We start from the raw sequence: 16,396 nt of genomic DNA, 5'->3' as shown, positions 1-16,396 counted from the left end.
TATATTTACAATAAATCACATGCTAGTGTAATATGAAATTTTGGATATTTTTTTAGGCGGCACCTCTAAATTATCGAAATTCATAACATTCAGGCGAAATGTCTCAGAATTTTCGAACCCTGGGCATTGGTCCCTTAGACTAATTCTTGCTGAATCTACAGAAACCACGTAGGGACTACTCCGTAGGGAGTAAGACACTCAGTTATCAAGATCAGAAGAGAAACAGATAAAATGGCTAATAAGCTCACAAAAGCAGGATCGACATTGGTTCCAAGTTCTTGTCTCTATGGCTCCTAGCCATTCTCACCAGTATATAATGCGCAAACTGCACTAGGAAACTTTTACGAGGGCATGCTCACTCCCATCTCCAAGCTTCTTTTTATCAGTCAAATCAACTGAAATGCTTTACTCCTATATTTTCAGAGAGAGAAAAAAAGGTAGGAGCTGAGGTGGTGTTTGGTTGCCTATCTTAAATTTTAGTCGCTGTCCTATTGAATATTTAGACACATACATGGAGTATTAAATATAGACTAATTACGAAAGTAATTGCATAATTTGCAACTAACGTTAATTTTCCTGTAGGACACAAGGCTAGCTCTCATCGGAGCCCGTGCCGGATCTATCCCAGTCTGCTGCTGGCATGCAAATGCAGTGCAGCTCGCTTTGTCCTGTCCTGCATGAAGGACACCCATGTGCGGATGCATGAGCTAGCAGCAGCTGGGACTAGGAGTAGCTAGCTAGCTGCAGGCATGTCGGCGCGGAACAAGCCAAGGAGCTGATGAACACGCTGCCCGCATGACGCATGCATTGTTCTCGGGTCCTCTCGGCGGCTCCAGACCTCTCTCGATGCATCGACCCATCCATCTCCCCGATGCAAAAGTACGTGAGTCTGTTGTGATCATTTACCCTGTTCGCTCGTTGGTTTCAGCCAGTTCAAATTAGCCCGTCAATAATATTTTTCTCTCACAACAAATCAGCATCAGCCAGTCCAAACCAGTCCCGAAACCAACCAGCGAACAGGCCAATTTATTGAGCCTACCTTTTTTTCATTATTTTCAGGCAGAAAAATGGATTTCCAAAATGTCTGCTGCTCGCTCGGAATTATATTGGAGCACCACTCAGTTGATTTGTTGTCTTATTTAGCATGGCTTGCAAACTATGCATGCTGTTGAGTTGTTTCTGTGAAGACATTTCATATGAAATAAAAATAGTACAAGATTATTATGACTTTTTTTGTACTTTCTGCAAGTGCCACTCTTATAACCCTTATTTTTATCTCATTACTTCTTAAATTCTTTAAAATGCAATAATATTACTCGATATATATACTAATCACCAAGTATTCACGTTATTAATGTGGTGAAATATGTTTTTTCAACCTCTAAGTTGAACGTTCATCCGATTTTCAACACTGAACTACAAAATCAGGTAATGGACATCCTCTAACATTCGAAACTAGGCAAATTTAATCCTCTAGCTAGTTTCAAAGATGATTTTCTAAAAATAAAAAAAACTAGTTTGATCTTTAAAACTTTATAAATAACATTTAAATCAGAAATATGGAGTTTTTTTGTTCTTATTTGTTTTAAATGAATATTGAGCACGAGTATGAGCAATAAAGCAATAGGAATATAAATAAACCGGTTCCAAGTAACTATATACATAACATAAATATGAAGATAACATTTTGAGAGAAAAACTGGTACTTGTTTCGTATTTTTCTATTTAAAATAAATTATTTATTAATTTTAGATAATAAAGCAGATTTTGATTATTTTTATCAAATAGAAAACCGTCTTTGATACCAATAAGAAGACCAAATTTGTCCTGTTGGGGCGGTTAGAGAGTGTCTATTATCTAGTTTCGTAGGTCAAGATTAGGGCCTTTGGAGGGGCTCCGGCTACTGTATCAATACTGTGGAGGAACCGCTGGAGCCTCAAATCCCTGGCTCCTCAGGTTTGCACGTTGCTTTTTGCTGCAGCTCCTTCCGTCTGACTCCTTGCTACAGGGAAGAACAGGGCTGCACAGTGCAGGGTCGTAGGAAGCCGTGTCTAAAAGTTTGAGGTTGACAAAAATGTATATTTCCCCCAAAAAAATATCAATATTTATGTTAGATTCGTTATGTAGAACATATTTTTAGTATGTATATTTTGTATATAAATGTTTATAATATACTTGAAAATTAACTAAGGTTAGAGTTAGAAGCATATCTTGTACTTTTAGATGTGGACTAATTTCAAGTTTGACTTTTTAAAAAAAAATTATCAACATTTGTATATCTAAATAGGTTTAGTATTAAAATATATGATGTGCTTAATTTAATAATATCCTTTGGTATATAAATATTAGTATTAGTATATTTTACATGTACTACCTCCATTCTCTTAAAAAAACCTCTTTTTTAAGGCGCACACACATATTAAGATTCAAACTTTAAAATCTTTGACCAATTATTTGACTAACAATTTTTACTTATTATAACACAAACTTGATATGGTTAGATTTGTATATAGTTAAATCTACTATCCAATTATCATAAATTTATAAGTGTAAATAATATAAAATAAAATAAATAAATGGCCAAAGTGTATAATTTAGATACCGTGCATGTCATCATGTATATACTTGACTCTTTTTTCATGCTAATAATTACTTTTCAAGTGTCGTGTTTGTCAGGTTATGCTAGCACTGGATATTTATTGATTTACATAATATTATGCTATATATATTTTCAGCAGTAACACCCATTTAGTTCTGAAATCAGCAGTTTCTTTTTCTTTTTCAGCCAACACAAGGAGGCCAGTGATCTTACTGAGGGATCCAGGGCATTGGTCAACCAATACAACCAGCCTACTCAGGACCGTCTTTTAGACTCCTCTATATTTGCCTCATGTGTTATCTACAAAACTGCAATTGCCTGCTGCTATGTAGTTTGTTGCCCAGCTTCATAATCTTTGCTTTCGAGATACTATATATATATATATATAGACGTACTGTTCTGTAGCTGGCCGCAGAATAAGTTATTCTGTGGCCACTTTGAGTTACAATAATTACTATACTAATTTACGAGATTATGGTAACTCTTCCATAAGTGATTTACTATAATATTATGGTAAGTATCATCTTGAATTATAGTAACCCATGTATCGTAAATGTGTATTATCATTATCGTAAATTGGTACAAACATTATCGTAAAAACAAGGTGGCTATAGAATTAGTTATTCTGTAGCCACCTCCATTTACGATAATTTTATATACTAATTTACGATAATGTCAATATATATTTACGATAGTTGGGTTACTATAACACATGGGGATATTTACCATAACATTAGAGTAAACCACTTAGCAAGGAGTTACTATAATCTCGAAAATTAACATAGTAATTATCATAACTCAAAGTGGCTACAGAATAAGGGCGTGTTCGGCTGGCTTTAAGCCGGCCGGCTGGCTGGTTCTGGCACTCACGAAATCACTGTTCATGTCCTGTCAGAACAGTATTTTTCTCTCACAACAATCAGTCGGAACAGTATTTTTCAATCCTGCCGAACAGGCTGTAAGTTATTTTGTAGCCAGCTGCAGGGCAGTAGTTCTATGTATCCTTAATATATTGAGATGAGATACACTTTTACCTATTCTTCTTACAGATATATACTTCCTTTAATAGCTAAACGCCTTGGGGCAGTTCTACTTACTTGGCCCCAAACCAATGCAAATATTACTTGCTGACAGCTTAATTACTCACCGGATAATTGGAACATGTATTGTCACAGGAAAAGCGAAAGGAACACTAGCCTACATTCCAAGGTTAGTGGCTGTTTTGGCTTACCCAAAGCGGCCATCTAAAATTAAATGGCGTCAATTCCCTATTCTTATTTCATATGCCATGACGATAAATAAAAGCCATTGACAAGCATTGGCTAAAGTTGTTGTCTACTTAACAAGCCCTGTTGTCTCCCATGGCAATTGTATATATACATTCCTTTGTCATGTGTTACGTCTCGAGGACGTCCGCGAGTCCTCATTGAAAACAATCCCCGTAGGAACAATCCCTGTTCGCTTGAGCTACTTTTCAGTCATAAAACATTGTTTTCCTCTCACCATAATTTAGCATAAGCATCAGCATAAACCAAATTTCAGCATAAGCGAACAGGACCAATATACGTACATAATGTTGCTTGCCTTTTTTTTCTGATGATGCATGTAGTAGCTGTACTCGAATTGGGTAAGTATTCTAATCACCCTATATTCTCTTTAGCATCAGCTACCTGTAATTATTTAATCTCTAATGCAGCTTTTGCTATTTAAGTTTTACTCCATAGTGTCAGGCATCCCCATTTATGGATTCCACATGGTTTGTGTCATCTCTAGATTGCCCCTTTTTGCACAGCAATGCATTTTTGCAGAGTAGTAGCTTCGACAGCGGAATGTACATTCGGAACAGAAGCTCCGCTCAGCTGGTAGCACTACGGGATACAGTAGATTTGCCGAGTGTCAAGGGCACTCGGCAAACGCCCAAAAACACTCGGCAAATACTTTGCCGAGTGTTACACTCGGCATACAGCACACGGCATTGATTTGTCGACAAACAGTAGTTTGCCGAGTGTTTTTCATCGGGCACTCGGCAAACAGTTTGCCGACTGTCAGTAAACACTCGGCAAAAATAAACTCTCGGCAAAAAAAAATTGACGGGATGGAACGGCGATGTCGATTTTGCCGAGTGCACGACGGAAAACACTCGGCAAAGTTTCTCAACTTTGCCGAGTGTCAGAAATTAAACACTCGGCAAAGTTTCCCAAGTTTGCCGAGTGTCAGAAATAAAACACTCGGCAAAGTTTCCAAAGTTTGCCGAGTGTCAGAACTAAAACACTCGGCAAAGTTTCCAAAGTTTGCCGAGTGTTAGAACTAAAACACTCGGCAAAGTTTCCAAAGTTTGCCGAGTGTCAGAACTAAAACACTCGGCAAACAAGCTCCAGCGGTCAGATTTTATGGTCACTTTGCCGAGTGTCCACTGGAATACACTCGGCAAAGAAGGTTACCAGAATGGAAAATGGTCTCTTTTTTAATAATGTCACATATCTGTCAATCCACAAAAAAAACCATGACAATTCACAATAAAACATCATGACAGGCATAATTATTTGTCACAGGTATCATAATTCACAATAAACCATCATCATAATTCACAATAAACCATCATCACATGTCACAATAAACCATCATCTCAATTTACAATAAACCATCATCACAAGTCACAACTAAGACACAATACAAATGCAATCACTGCGTAGGCCCTTGGAACCTCTGCGACAAATCCGGGTCTTGAAACTGATTATTTGATGCCGCCGATTGATTCTGCACAAAAGAGAAGTATTCGAAACAGTGTTAGCTTCCTTTTTAACAGTGTTAGACTTCATATTGCAAAGTGAATTTCAGTATCGAAATGTGTGCATCTAAAGCACTCGGCATTGTCACTGTTTCCCGTAGTGAATGACGACACGAAGAATTCTTTGCGTCAGGAAATCAGAGCTGAATATGTCAATGATGCGCATTACTAAGTCAGCAAGGTTGACAAAAAAAAAGGGAACACATCCATTCATGACAGCAAAGTGAAGAATGCATCATGCTCATTTCAGTATCCGGTCATGTCACTGGTGAGTAGCTCCGCCCTTCTTTTTTTCTTGTTTGGAGAACCAGTGCACCATTTATTGAACTGAGAAAAGTGGATTTGCCATTCAAGCTTAGGTGACGTAATAGAAGTATAATTTGCTATTCTGGTAGTCAGCAGCACCAATGGTTGCCTGACATTCTCTTTTGACATGACATCTATATTTGCATTTATATTTAAGTTTCACTAAGTATTTTTTTGTTTAAAGTTTTATCAACAGAAAAATTTTGGAAATAAAAGCCTAAATTGCTACTTGGAGTAGATGCTCTTTCAATTTAGAATGGTAGTGTAGGTTACATTTTTGGCTTCCTGTAAGACCAGACGTCAGCATGTCCTGATTTTTTTTATGTTCCTGTGTCCTCTAGGTTGAGTTTGAATATGAAATCATTATTCTAACCACCATCCTTTCCCTAAAGTAGTTCCCCAGGATTAGTTCACTCTAGACATGAATGTGTCAGCAGCAGCAATGAAGTCTAAGCTCTTTGCCGATCAAGAGGAACGTGAAGTTCAAAGACTAGCTGCTACTGTAATAAATCATCAGGTTAGTATGTGTTCCTACCAGGGGGCAGTAGCACCCTGCCATCAAATCCAGCAGGCATGAGCCCCAGACCAGTGCAGGGGAGATGCAAAATACTTGCTCCAGTCAAAATAAATTTATATTTTGAACATGATCTTATTTCCTATGTATCCCTGAGTACTTTTTTCATTGAAAGCAGTAAAGGAGCTTGCTGACACTTTGGACAGCTTATTTAACACATTCCTAAAAGTATGTCAAATATTTTATGGGAGATATCAAGGTGTCAAGTGACTCACAGGAGTAGTTGTGGGTGGCTGAGGTGAAGGGAATAGCATCGGTGGCGGTGGCAAAGGTTGACCCATACTCGATGCAAAATTCTGCATGTATTGGAACATTTGGTCCATCCTCAACCGACTTTCTTCGTCCATCCTCTGCCGCTCGGCCTCTAACCGCTCCACCCTCGCCTCCATCTCCTCCCGTTGCTTCTTTTCTGCTTCCACCTGGGCCTAAAATATTTCATCGCAATGTTACAATGCAAAGCAATGCAAAGCTAAAGTACGTAAGAACCAACGAATGATGAATGGAAGAGAAAGAACCTGGAGAGCCTCTATCTGGAACTGTGCAGTGGTCGGCCGTGGGCGTATCGCTGGGCTCGAGTCCGTGCTCCTTGCTCTGATCTGGGAGAGAGTGGGAGTAGAGGCCGTGTCAATTACGCTGTCGCCAATCCAATACCGACCATGCTTCTTGCCTCCTCCCACCCTCATCACGATTTCTCCATCAATATCCTGGGAGCTCGGATCGAACTGTGGCCCGTGAACCTCCCTTGCCATCGTTGTATACTGGGTGACGCGGCTGTGGATGCTTGGATGGCTGTACGCCTCAGGCGGGTCCTCCGGGTTGAAGTCGATGTCGGCCGTCGCCTTGCCCTTTTTGGACAGAACCCATGCCTTGAGCTGGGAGCAAGACTGGCCATCATGTGACGACGACTACGGCAAAAATGCAAAATGATTAGAAATTATGCAGAATTGAGCATTAGAATACAGAAATGGAGTTGCATACCCATTTTTCCCTATATTCATCAAGGCTCAGGCTGCCTTGATGGTGTGATGCACCTGGCATCTGCAAACGCCGCTCCCGGCAAGCAAGGTGGTGCTCCAACCACCCGGGCTGCAACCACTCATCCACCATCTTTTCCCAGCACCGGATATGCGCTCGGCACCACCACGGAGGCACCTACATCATCAAGCATGTGACTTATGAAAAAAGAAATTAAGCGTAATTAATCTCAAATAAAGTAAGTATCAACGTTCTTTGCTTACACTCATGAATTGGTCCTTGGTCAGGTTCATTGTCCTTGCCTCTTCTTTTTTAACCTTCATGGTTCTGTATTGAGCGTAGAACTCGATGATGGCCTGGACGCGCGCCTCGTAGTGCATGTCCTTCACGAGCTTCTTGGCGGCTTGTTCAGAGACGGACTTCGCCTTGGCCTCGAATCCCTCCTGGCATCTGTAGAAGTCCTGCATATAGAGGCGATGTATAAAGTTATTATTTCAAGAATGTCCAGTGAGGGTGATGTATTGAGCAATGTAGTACGAGGAATACTTACCCATAGCTCGCCCTTCACCCGCTCCGCTATGTTGGTGAATCTCCTGCGATCACGATCAGAGACGTCGGGGGCGGCGACGTAGTGGTCCCACGTGTAGGCCGGCTCCCGCTGTCCGGCGTACACCACCAAGCCAGGGAAGTGTTCCCTGCACAAAAGGCCAAGGATGCCGTTGACCTTGCGGTTGTGATCACCCCCACTGAGCTTAATCCAACTCCTGCACAAGTGATTAATATAAATTATTAGTTTCTTTTATAATTTTCAACATATCAAAATTATTGCGAATATTTAAAGTTACTTACCTGGTCCCTGTCGGTTTAATCAGCGGGCGTTTATGCTCAGGTATCGGACGCCTCGGGAGGGACGAGGGACCTCGCAACCAGATCTTGGACTGGGCATCCCCTGCCTCCTCCCCCTCTCTCTCCCCCTCCTGCTCATGCTCCTGCTCCTGCTCCTGCTCCTGCTCCTCCTCCTCCTCCTCCTCACCAGAGGCGTGTGCGGAAGGTACCTCCTCCTCCTCAGACGTCGGGGGGTTAGGTTTAGGCGACGGGGTCCTCGCCCTACCCTTCCGTCGACCCATCTGCCTCTGCCTCTACCTCTGTCTCTGCTCCTGGTCCTGCTCCTCCTCCTCCTCACCCCTGCCTCGAGGCCTACCTCGACGCCTCCCAGAACCTGACCCTGACCCAGAACCTGAACCTGAACCCCTCCCTACAGCGGCGATTCTCTCGCAAATCGCCGCGAGCTTCCTCATAGCGCCCACCATTGCTCAATTACCTGCAAATAAAAAGAGTAAACCAATCAGCACAGATAAACAAAACATACTTAGAAAGATATGATAAATAATAAATAAATTAGTATGACTCATACATGTATTAGAAATAATCGTCATGATCGGGATTAGCTGGATCATAAGTCTCATCATCACTATCACGCATGTCGATATAATCATGCCCGTGCTCCGAAGGAGGAATGTCGTGATCACTGTCATTGCCTAATTGTAATCGCTGAAGTAGTTCTAAGTCCTTCTCATTCTGAACCTCGTCTCCAGCGTCCTCATCAGCAACCCCTTCATTGTCTACTTCCATTCCGATCGCTTCGGTTAAATCTATCACAAAACTCCCTTCGAGCCCATCTTCTTGGAAGAACTCTCCGTCATATGTGTTGGGGTCTATATTGTAATCTTCATTGTTTGGTACAGGTAGTTTACCGTGTGGCGATACCTTGTACACAACATCCCAACCCTTAAGACGGTTGTCGGTTTGGCACGGGTATGACAAATAATAAACTTGTGTGGCCTGTTGAGCCACAATATAGACGTCGTCTCTTGGTAAGACGGATGATTGTCGAATTTCAACTAGCCCAAGATTAGGGGTGCGTCTCACGACATCTGGATCAAACCAATGACATTTGAATATGACTGGATTAAGAGGTTTGCAACCATGAAAAGTTAGTTCGTATATTTCTTCAATTATTCCGTAGTACTCGACCCCATCAAAGCCTGGCGTAAAAACTCCGGTATTTGTGGTTCTTCGATTGGGCCGACTCTGCTCGTGCCTTGTTGTGTGAAAGCGATATCCATTGACGTCATAACCGGTAAACGACTTGACCTTATAGGAACAACCATTGGCAACCTGTCTCAACTCGACATTCATAGACGCTTCGGTTTGGCCCTACAAGTTCAAGCAGGGTGGTGCGTTTTATTATTTGCATGTACAAGCAACTTGTAATATCAAACTAAGTACGAGCTAAATTGGACTGTACCTTCTGCTTGAACCAAGAAATGAAATCGGGTTTTCCATTTCCCGCGCCCTCTTTGAGAAGGGTATCACTTTCGTGCGGGGTAGGTTTCCTTGATTTACGCCAGAATTGACGATGAAATTCCCTGTACCAATAAGAAACATGAGAGTTGGACATAGAAAAACGACTACTTGAGAACGAGTTTGTTGAGAACATACATCATGTATGGCTCCACCTCGGATAGGTTGGTCAACACATACAGCATGATAATGCGCCATTCTTCATGTTTCAAGGTCTTATGGGTCGCACCACTTGCACTTCCGAGTTGCCCTCGAAAAATGCTAAGGCTCGATTCATCTCCGTCGGCATTATAACGAGATGGTGGATTATGCACACTAGGAAGGTTGTCGGCATAGTATTTTGTTGTGAAGTTTGACGCCTCCTCCAGAATGTATGCCTCTGCAATGGATGCTTCAATTTTGCATTTATTTTTACATTTAGTTCGAAGAACCTTTTGACATCTCTCAATCGAATAGCACCAACGGCCCTGCACAGGCCCCCCCATTCTTGCTTCATACGGGAGGTGTAGAATCATATGTTGCATCGGATTGAAGAAGCCGGGTGGAAAGATCTTCTCCAACTTACAGAGCAACACAGGCGCCATTTTTTCCATTTCTGCAACCACGGTACGAGATAACTCCTTGGCACAAAGCTGGCGAAAGAAATTGCTCAACTCCGCTAGCACCTGCCAGACATGATCAGGGACATAGCCTCGAACCATCACCGGAAGTAGACGCTCAAGCCATATGTGGTAATCATGACTCTTGAGCCCGTTGACCCGCATAGTAGCTAAGTTCACTTCCCTCTTCAGATTCGCTGCATACCCATCAGGGAACATTAACGTTTGGATCCATTCTAGTACCTCCCTCCTTTGGGCCCTCGTCAGGACGAAATCGGCCTTAGGCTTTCTCCACGACTTGCCAGCTCTAGGAGGCGCCATGTCCAACTTTGGTCTGTCGCATAACCTCGCTTGATCCATTCTAGCCTTAACGTTATCCTTTGTCTTATCAGGAATGTCCATGATTGTACCAAAAATTGCCTCAGCGATATTCTTTTCAGTGTGCATTACATCAATGTTATGTGGAAGAAGAAGATCATCAAAATAGGGGAGGTTCCACAAGCACGACTTCCGAGTCCAAGCATGTTGCTCACCATATCCCACAAAACCACCTTCTTGTTTATTGACCTCGAGAGCATCTAACTGAGCACGAACCACGGCTCCTGTCATCATCTGCGGTGCAGGGTCTGTAACTACGACATCTTTCGTAAAGTTCTTGATGTCTAGTCTGAATGGATGGTCAGGAGGGAGGAATTGTCGATGTTTGTCGAACAAAGAATACTTTCCACCCTTCGTCAACCAAATGAACATCAGAGAAGCCTTGCATACTGGGCATGGGAACCTCCCGTGAACACACCAGCAGCAGAAAATCCCATATGCCGGCAAGTCATGCAGGGAGTACTGGTACCAAACATGCATTTTGAAGTTTGTCTTTGTAGCTCGGTCGTATGTCCATACCCCTTCCTCCCAAGCACGGATCAAATCATCAATCAGAGGCTCCATGTACACACTCATATTATTCCCCGGGTGTTCTGGAATTATCAACGATAAGAATATGTTCTGTCGTTGAAAGATGACGCCAGGGGGGAGATTGAGGGGGATAACGAACATGGGCCAACAGGTGTACGGGGCAGCCGCCATTCCGTAAGGATTAAACCCATCTGTTGCTAGCGCAACACGTACATTACGAGCCTCTAAAGCTTTCTCAGGATAAATCTCATCAAACCTTGTCCAGGCTTCACCATCAGATGGGTGTACCATCTTCTCAGGATTGTATCGACGTCCGTTTTTGTGCCATGTCATCTGTTTCGCAAATTCCTCAGTCATGTAAAGCCGTTGGATCCTCGGTATGAAAGGAAGGTACCGTAGGATCTTCACGGGGATTGCGAGCTGCCTCTTCTGACCATCACCAGAGTCTACCTCTAGGAACCTAGACGATTCGCACTTCACACAGTACTTTTCTTCCGCATACTCTTTCCTAAATAAGATGCATCCCTTCGGACAAGCATGTATCTGCTCGTATGGCATCTTAAGTGCACGAAGGAGTTTCTGTGCCTCATACATGCTCTTTGGCAAGATGTGACCATCCGGGAGTAGGCTACCAAAAACTGCCAGCATAATATCAAAGGCGTCTCGACTCAAGGTAAACTGAGACTTCACAGCCATTAGGCGTGCAATGGCATCCAGTTGAGAAACCTTGGTATGCCCGTGAAGGGGTTGCTGTGCCGCAGACAACATGTCATAATACGCCTTTGCGGTAGCCTCTGGCTCCTCCTCCCTACTTGCTTCATCGAAGTGTGCTTCATGGTAGTCATTTAACATGTCTCCCACTCCGGCATCATCATCATATTCCTCGATGCGTTGTCTCAAGACCTCGTCTCTCCCACGATCGGCTTCACCATGGTAGGTCCACCTGGTGTAGTCTGACGTAAATCCATTCTTCATAAGATGTTTGCCCATGTCTAGCTTGGTTTGCCGACGCATGTTTCCACATTTGCTACATGGACACCAAGTCGATCTAGCTCCTTTGACAATTGCAAACGCCCGTTCCAAGAAAGCATCCGTCTTGTCGATCCATTCATTGGTCAACGAATTCTGACTAGAGCGGCCCGTGTACATCCACTCACGGTCATCCATCCTCTAGCATATCAGCGAGTAATATATAAAATCACGTTGCATCTACACGTTCCTATAATGTCTATTAGGTAAAGATATGTCCTAATCCCACCCGAGGATATGTAGTGGGTTTAGTTTCCATGCTCTACTCCGATCTAAGATAGAATTTCGGCATCACCTCCCCGCTGTTCTCCAAATACACGTCCCGGAAGGGAGATTGTGTATTCGGAGAACAACAGGGAGGTGCTGCCGAAACTCTATCTCGGATCGGAGTAGACCATGGAAACTAAACCCGCTACACATCCTCGGGCTGTCCAAAAAACGTGGACAATTCGAAACAGATACGGTTATAGATATGCAAAAATTTGCATATTTCCAACCGTATCTCTTTCGAACGGGAGACGCCTAACTAGGTTACGTGATATATGAACATCAAATGAAAAGAGAGGTGTATGATGCCTCACCTTGCTATCCGGCAAAGTGACGAGTCAAGGACGGTCCTTGTGAGTCTCTCCTGCAACAAAATGAACATATAGTAGTGTCAAGTCAAAATTTTGGCAGCACCTCCCCTGCACGGGGAGGTTTCCAAAACCTGCATCAAATATAACGGCACGATGGCCGACAACCACATCCACACCAACAGAACGGCACGATGGCCGACAACCACATATAGCTCACAAGAAAGCAAATAATTCATGGTTTATCCTTTTCTAATTTCTAAAAAAAGTCATATCACCTCTATAGACATCCTACTACCTAATGTCAATATTTTATAAGTTTCTCAGAACTTTAAACAGACAAATCAACTTTTGAGTAAAACTTTCCACTTTTTAACCAGACTTTTGGAGTCAGAAAGGGATACATTCAACTTTATTTAATTTTTTTTATAAGTTTCTCAGAATTTCAAACATTAAGTTAGACAAATCAGACTTTTGACTTTGAATTTTAAGCTTTCCACTTTGTAACCCAACTAGTGAAACTTCTAAGTACTGTACATTATCTCCAGTCATCATTCAAAATTGATGGCCACATAGTCATCATTCAAAATTGATGACCACAGTAGATGTGGTTTAAAATGGATCGGCACAGTAGATGTGAATTGTCTTCTTTCTTTCTTTCCTTTTTTTTTTGCTAGTTCTTTCTCACTTAAAAAGCCCCAAACCATAAGAGAAGAAATCTTCACAGTTTTCCATAAGAGGAGAAATCTTCACAGTTTTGTCTGCATTCACTTGTCTATCAGTCTATGTATCAGGTACAGAAAACAAGTGTGTGTTCTTAGAAACAAGAGAAAAAAAAATGAAGCATCTCTAAAAGTAAGCCCTTTAACTGGCCAAACAGTGTCCTAGTTCTTTAATCACTTTCACATCAAATATTCAACCCTGGAAAGGGTTCAGCAAACAGAAAGCCAGAAACGGCTGCTCTCACGAGTCTAACCACCAAACAAGAATGCAGTGTAGCTATCGGCCTATCGATCGGCAGAAATTCATGTATTGAAAATCAAGAACCAATCCAGCAGCTAGTGGGGCTCGATTGGGTCAGATAACCCATCCCGACAAGGAATTACAGGAATTTCTGGTTGGATTGCTCGAATCTACCGAAAATTCAAGGGCGGAACCGCAGAAGCCTTAGTAGAACAGGGAATATAATTTCAATCCGAGCAAGCAACGTTAGGGCTTCCTTACCAGCAACGACGAGAAGGTGAGGACGAATTCGACTCGATTCCGTTCCGATTCCCGCTCCGCTCGGTGGCCTCGCCGCCGCGGGCGCCGTCGGTGTGGGGGGGGGGGGGCGCCGCCGGGTGGAGCCGCCGCGGGCGTGGCGCGCCGGGGCCCGGAGGGCGACGCCGAGGGGCGCGGCCACGCCGCCGGTGTGTGTGTGGGGGGGGCGGTGGCGCCGCCGGGTGGAGCCGCCGCGGGCGTGGCGCGCCGGGGCCGGGAGGGCGACGCCGAGGACCGAGAGGGCGCCGCCGGGGGATGGAGCGGGGGCGGGGACGCCGGCGGGGGGAGGCGGCGGGCACGCCGGCGGGACGGGGTCGGGTGGTCGCGGCGTGTGTCTGTGGCGTGTGTGCGTTGTGTGCGTGTGTGTGGCGTGCGGGGTCGCGCCGGGTTAACTGTTAGGGGGTATGCCGAGTGCCCGCGATCTGGCACTCGGCATAGCTCCTTTTTTATTTTTTTTATTTTTTCAAAGGGTCTACTCGCGCGGCAGTGGGCCTGCACCAAGACTTTGCCGAGTGTTTTCTATAAGACACTCGGCAAAGAGATACTTTACCGAGTGTTATATAGAAACACTCGGCAAACTACGTTAATATTTTATGTATACCTTTAATAGCTTCTTTTAGTAACTTTTTTCCTATATATTTTGAAAAAAAACTTGTCAAATTCACTCAAAATGCATATTTGTTTTTTCTACTAATATTATTTCATTATTTCATGCAGTTATAGCTCAAAATTAATTTATATCAACTAAAATTCTATAATTGCAATTAATAAATAAAAAATATCAAACGGATCCGAAAATTTGTCAAAATTTGACATGAACTAATCTATGTTGTGTATTGCCTATACAAAAAAATTTGAACTCAAACCCAATTAACATGTCACTTGGACTCTAAATCTTATCGGATCCTTCTAAGTTCTACGAATTTTCTCCGAAGATGCTTCCGTTTGTAAGCATCATACGTCACAAATTATGCGAAACATTCTTAATTTTTTACCACAGCCTCCACATATGATATCATGACATCTTGACAAATCTCGTGATTTTCAGACTTCGTTTGGTTTTGGTAGAATTTTAAAATCATTCGAACACACGTTCGTGGTCGTGTTTCCTGAACAAAATGTTCGAAATTTCTTTTCATTTCCTGTATGAGACATCAATCCGGATTCAATGACATGAATATGATTTTTCCACTCATTTTATTCTATTATTTCAATCACTTGCAGTTCAAATTTCGTTTAAATCAATAAATTACTCAAAATGAAATTAATTCACTAAATATAGCAAACAGACCAAGAAATAGACCAACTTTTAACATGCAGTACAAAATGTCGTATGTGGGGAGTAGAAAAATTGTGGAGGGCCGAGGAGGGAAAAATTGTTTTTCATTCGCCGAGTGTCTCCATAAACACTCGGCAAACCCATACACTTCGCCGAGTGCCGGAATAAAACACTCGGCAAATCAATACTTCGCCGAGTGTCTCTAACGGACACTCGGCGAAGTACTAACGGCCGGCACGCTGCCCGGTAGAACGGCGCACGCGCGGGTCACGTGGTGGTTATTGCCGAGTGTCCCCTAGAGGCCGAGTGTTGACACTCGGTAAATAATAGATATGCCGAGTGTAATAGTATGCCGAGTGTCTTGGAGTACACACTCGGCAAATGTTATGTTTGCCGAGTGCCCGATATAATGCACTCGACAAACAGAAAGCACTCGGCATTGTCACCGTTTCCCGTAGTGTAGTAGGCGTCTATGTCGACGATTTGATCATCATCGGTACAATCGAGATGAACCAGGGTGTCGAGGGGATCACAGTGCCAGCCTGCGAGCCTTCTAAATTTTCATTCAAAAATTTCTATGCTTGCCTCCTGTTAACTAAATATCGTGTTTCCCTGCTTGCCCTGTATTGTATTATGCTGTTGAATCTTTCATGTTATTAATACCAGATTAATTGTATTTCGCCCTATTACTCCATATATAGCTAGATGCTTACTGCAGCTCTACCTGTTTACGTACTCAGTAAGGTCTCAGTTGGCTAGTGTTTTATAAAATAAATAAAAGAGAATGGAGGGAGGATTTAGTTAGATTCAAGATTAGTTAATTATTTGGAATAACGACAGATGTTGTGTCCACTTAATAATTAATTTCAGGATAGACGTAGTACGTGGACGAGTCATGAGTAGACAACACTGACGAGCTCAGAAAACAAACACGCGTCGCGCGCTGTCAGATCGAGCAGCAGAGGCAGAGCGATGGATGATGGGCCTTTGGCGGCGACGCAGCAGCGAGCTCTGCCTCTGAGCCGCCTCCACGTATGTACGTGGGGTCGGGTGCGTACGTGGTGGCCTGGTGGGGGCGCCTCTGCTACCGCTACGGGTGGGGTATCGGTCTCCCATCCCCTTCCTCTCCAAAGGCGACG

General features: G+C 43.1%; 2 protein-coding genes across 2 annotated transcripts; both read right to left on the bottom strand.

Moving 5' to 3' along the window:
* Window positions 1–6,461: 6,461 nt before the first annotated feature.
* Window positions 6,462–8,211, bottom strand: LOC136462232 (uncharacterized). Its single transcript, XM_066461367.1, has 6 exons — window positions 8,092–8,211; window positions 7,793–8,006; window positions 7,506–7,703; window positions 7,246–7,419; window positions 6,783–7,172; window positions 6,462–6,692 (listed from the first exon to the last, which is right to left on the bottom strand). Exons 3-6 carry the CDS (start codon window positions 7,620–7,622, stop codon window positions 6,462–6,464), a joined length of 912 nt encoding a protein of 303 aa, XP_066317464.1. The 5' UTR covers window positions 7,623–7,703; window positions 7,793–8,006; window positions 8,092–8,211.
* Window positions 8,212–8,536: 325 nt separating this feature from the next.
* LOC136462230 (uncharacterized) lies at window positions 8,537–12,104 on the bottom strand. The gene is made up of 4 exons (XM_066461366.1): window positions 9,745–12,104; window positions 9,551–9,671; window positions 9,328–9,459; window positions 8,537–8,563 (listed from the first exon to the last, which is right to left on the bottom strand). The coding sequence occupies exons 1-4, from the start codon at window positions 12,102–12,104 to the stop codon at window positions 8,537–8,539; spliced, it is 2,640 nt and encodes an 879-aa protein (XP_066317463.1).
* Window positions 12,105–16,396: the final 4,292 nt, after the last annotated feature.

This window comes from Miscanthus floridulus, chromosome 7, assembly GCF_019320115.1.
Source record: "Miscanthus floridulus cultivar M001 chromosome 7, ASM1932011v1, whole genome shotgun sequence".
NCBI lineage: Eukaryota > Viridiplantae > Streptophyta > Magnoliopsida > Poales > Poaceae > Miscanthus > Miscanthus floridulus.
The sequence above is the reverse complement of the archived record's forward strand: the minus strand, read 5'-3'. Positions and strand labels throughout refer to the sequence as shown.

Coding starts and splice junctions, on each gene's coding strand:
- LOC136462232 (XM_066461367.1), bottom strand. CDS start 7,622: ATGCACTACGAGGCGCGCGTCCAGGCCATCATCGAGTTCTACGCTCAA. Junction 7,420..7,505: donor CCAAGGACCAATTCATGAGT/GTAAGCAAAGAA, acceptor TTGATGATGTAG/GTGCCTCCGTGGTGGTGCCG. Junction 7,173..7,245: donor ATGAATATAGGGAAAAATGG/GTATGCAACTCC, acceptor TTTTTGCCGTAG/TCGTCGTCACATGATGGCCA.
- LOC136462230 (XM_066461366.1), bottom strand. CDS start 12,104: ATGGGCAAACATCTTATGAAGAATGGATTTACGTCAGACTACACCAGG. Junction 9,672..9,744: donor GAGGTGGAGCCATACATGAT/GTATGTTCTCAA, acceptor TTATTGGTACAG/GGAATTTCATCGTCAATTCT. Junction 8,564..9,327: donor CAAGGCACGAGCAGAGTCGG/CCCAATCGAAGA, acceptor TTTTATTTGCAG/GTAATTGAGCAATGGTGGGC.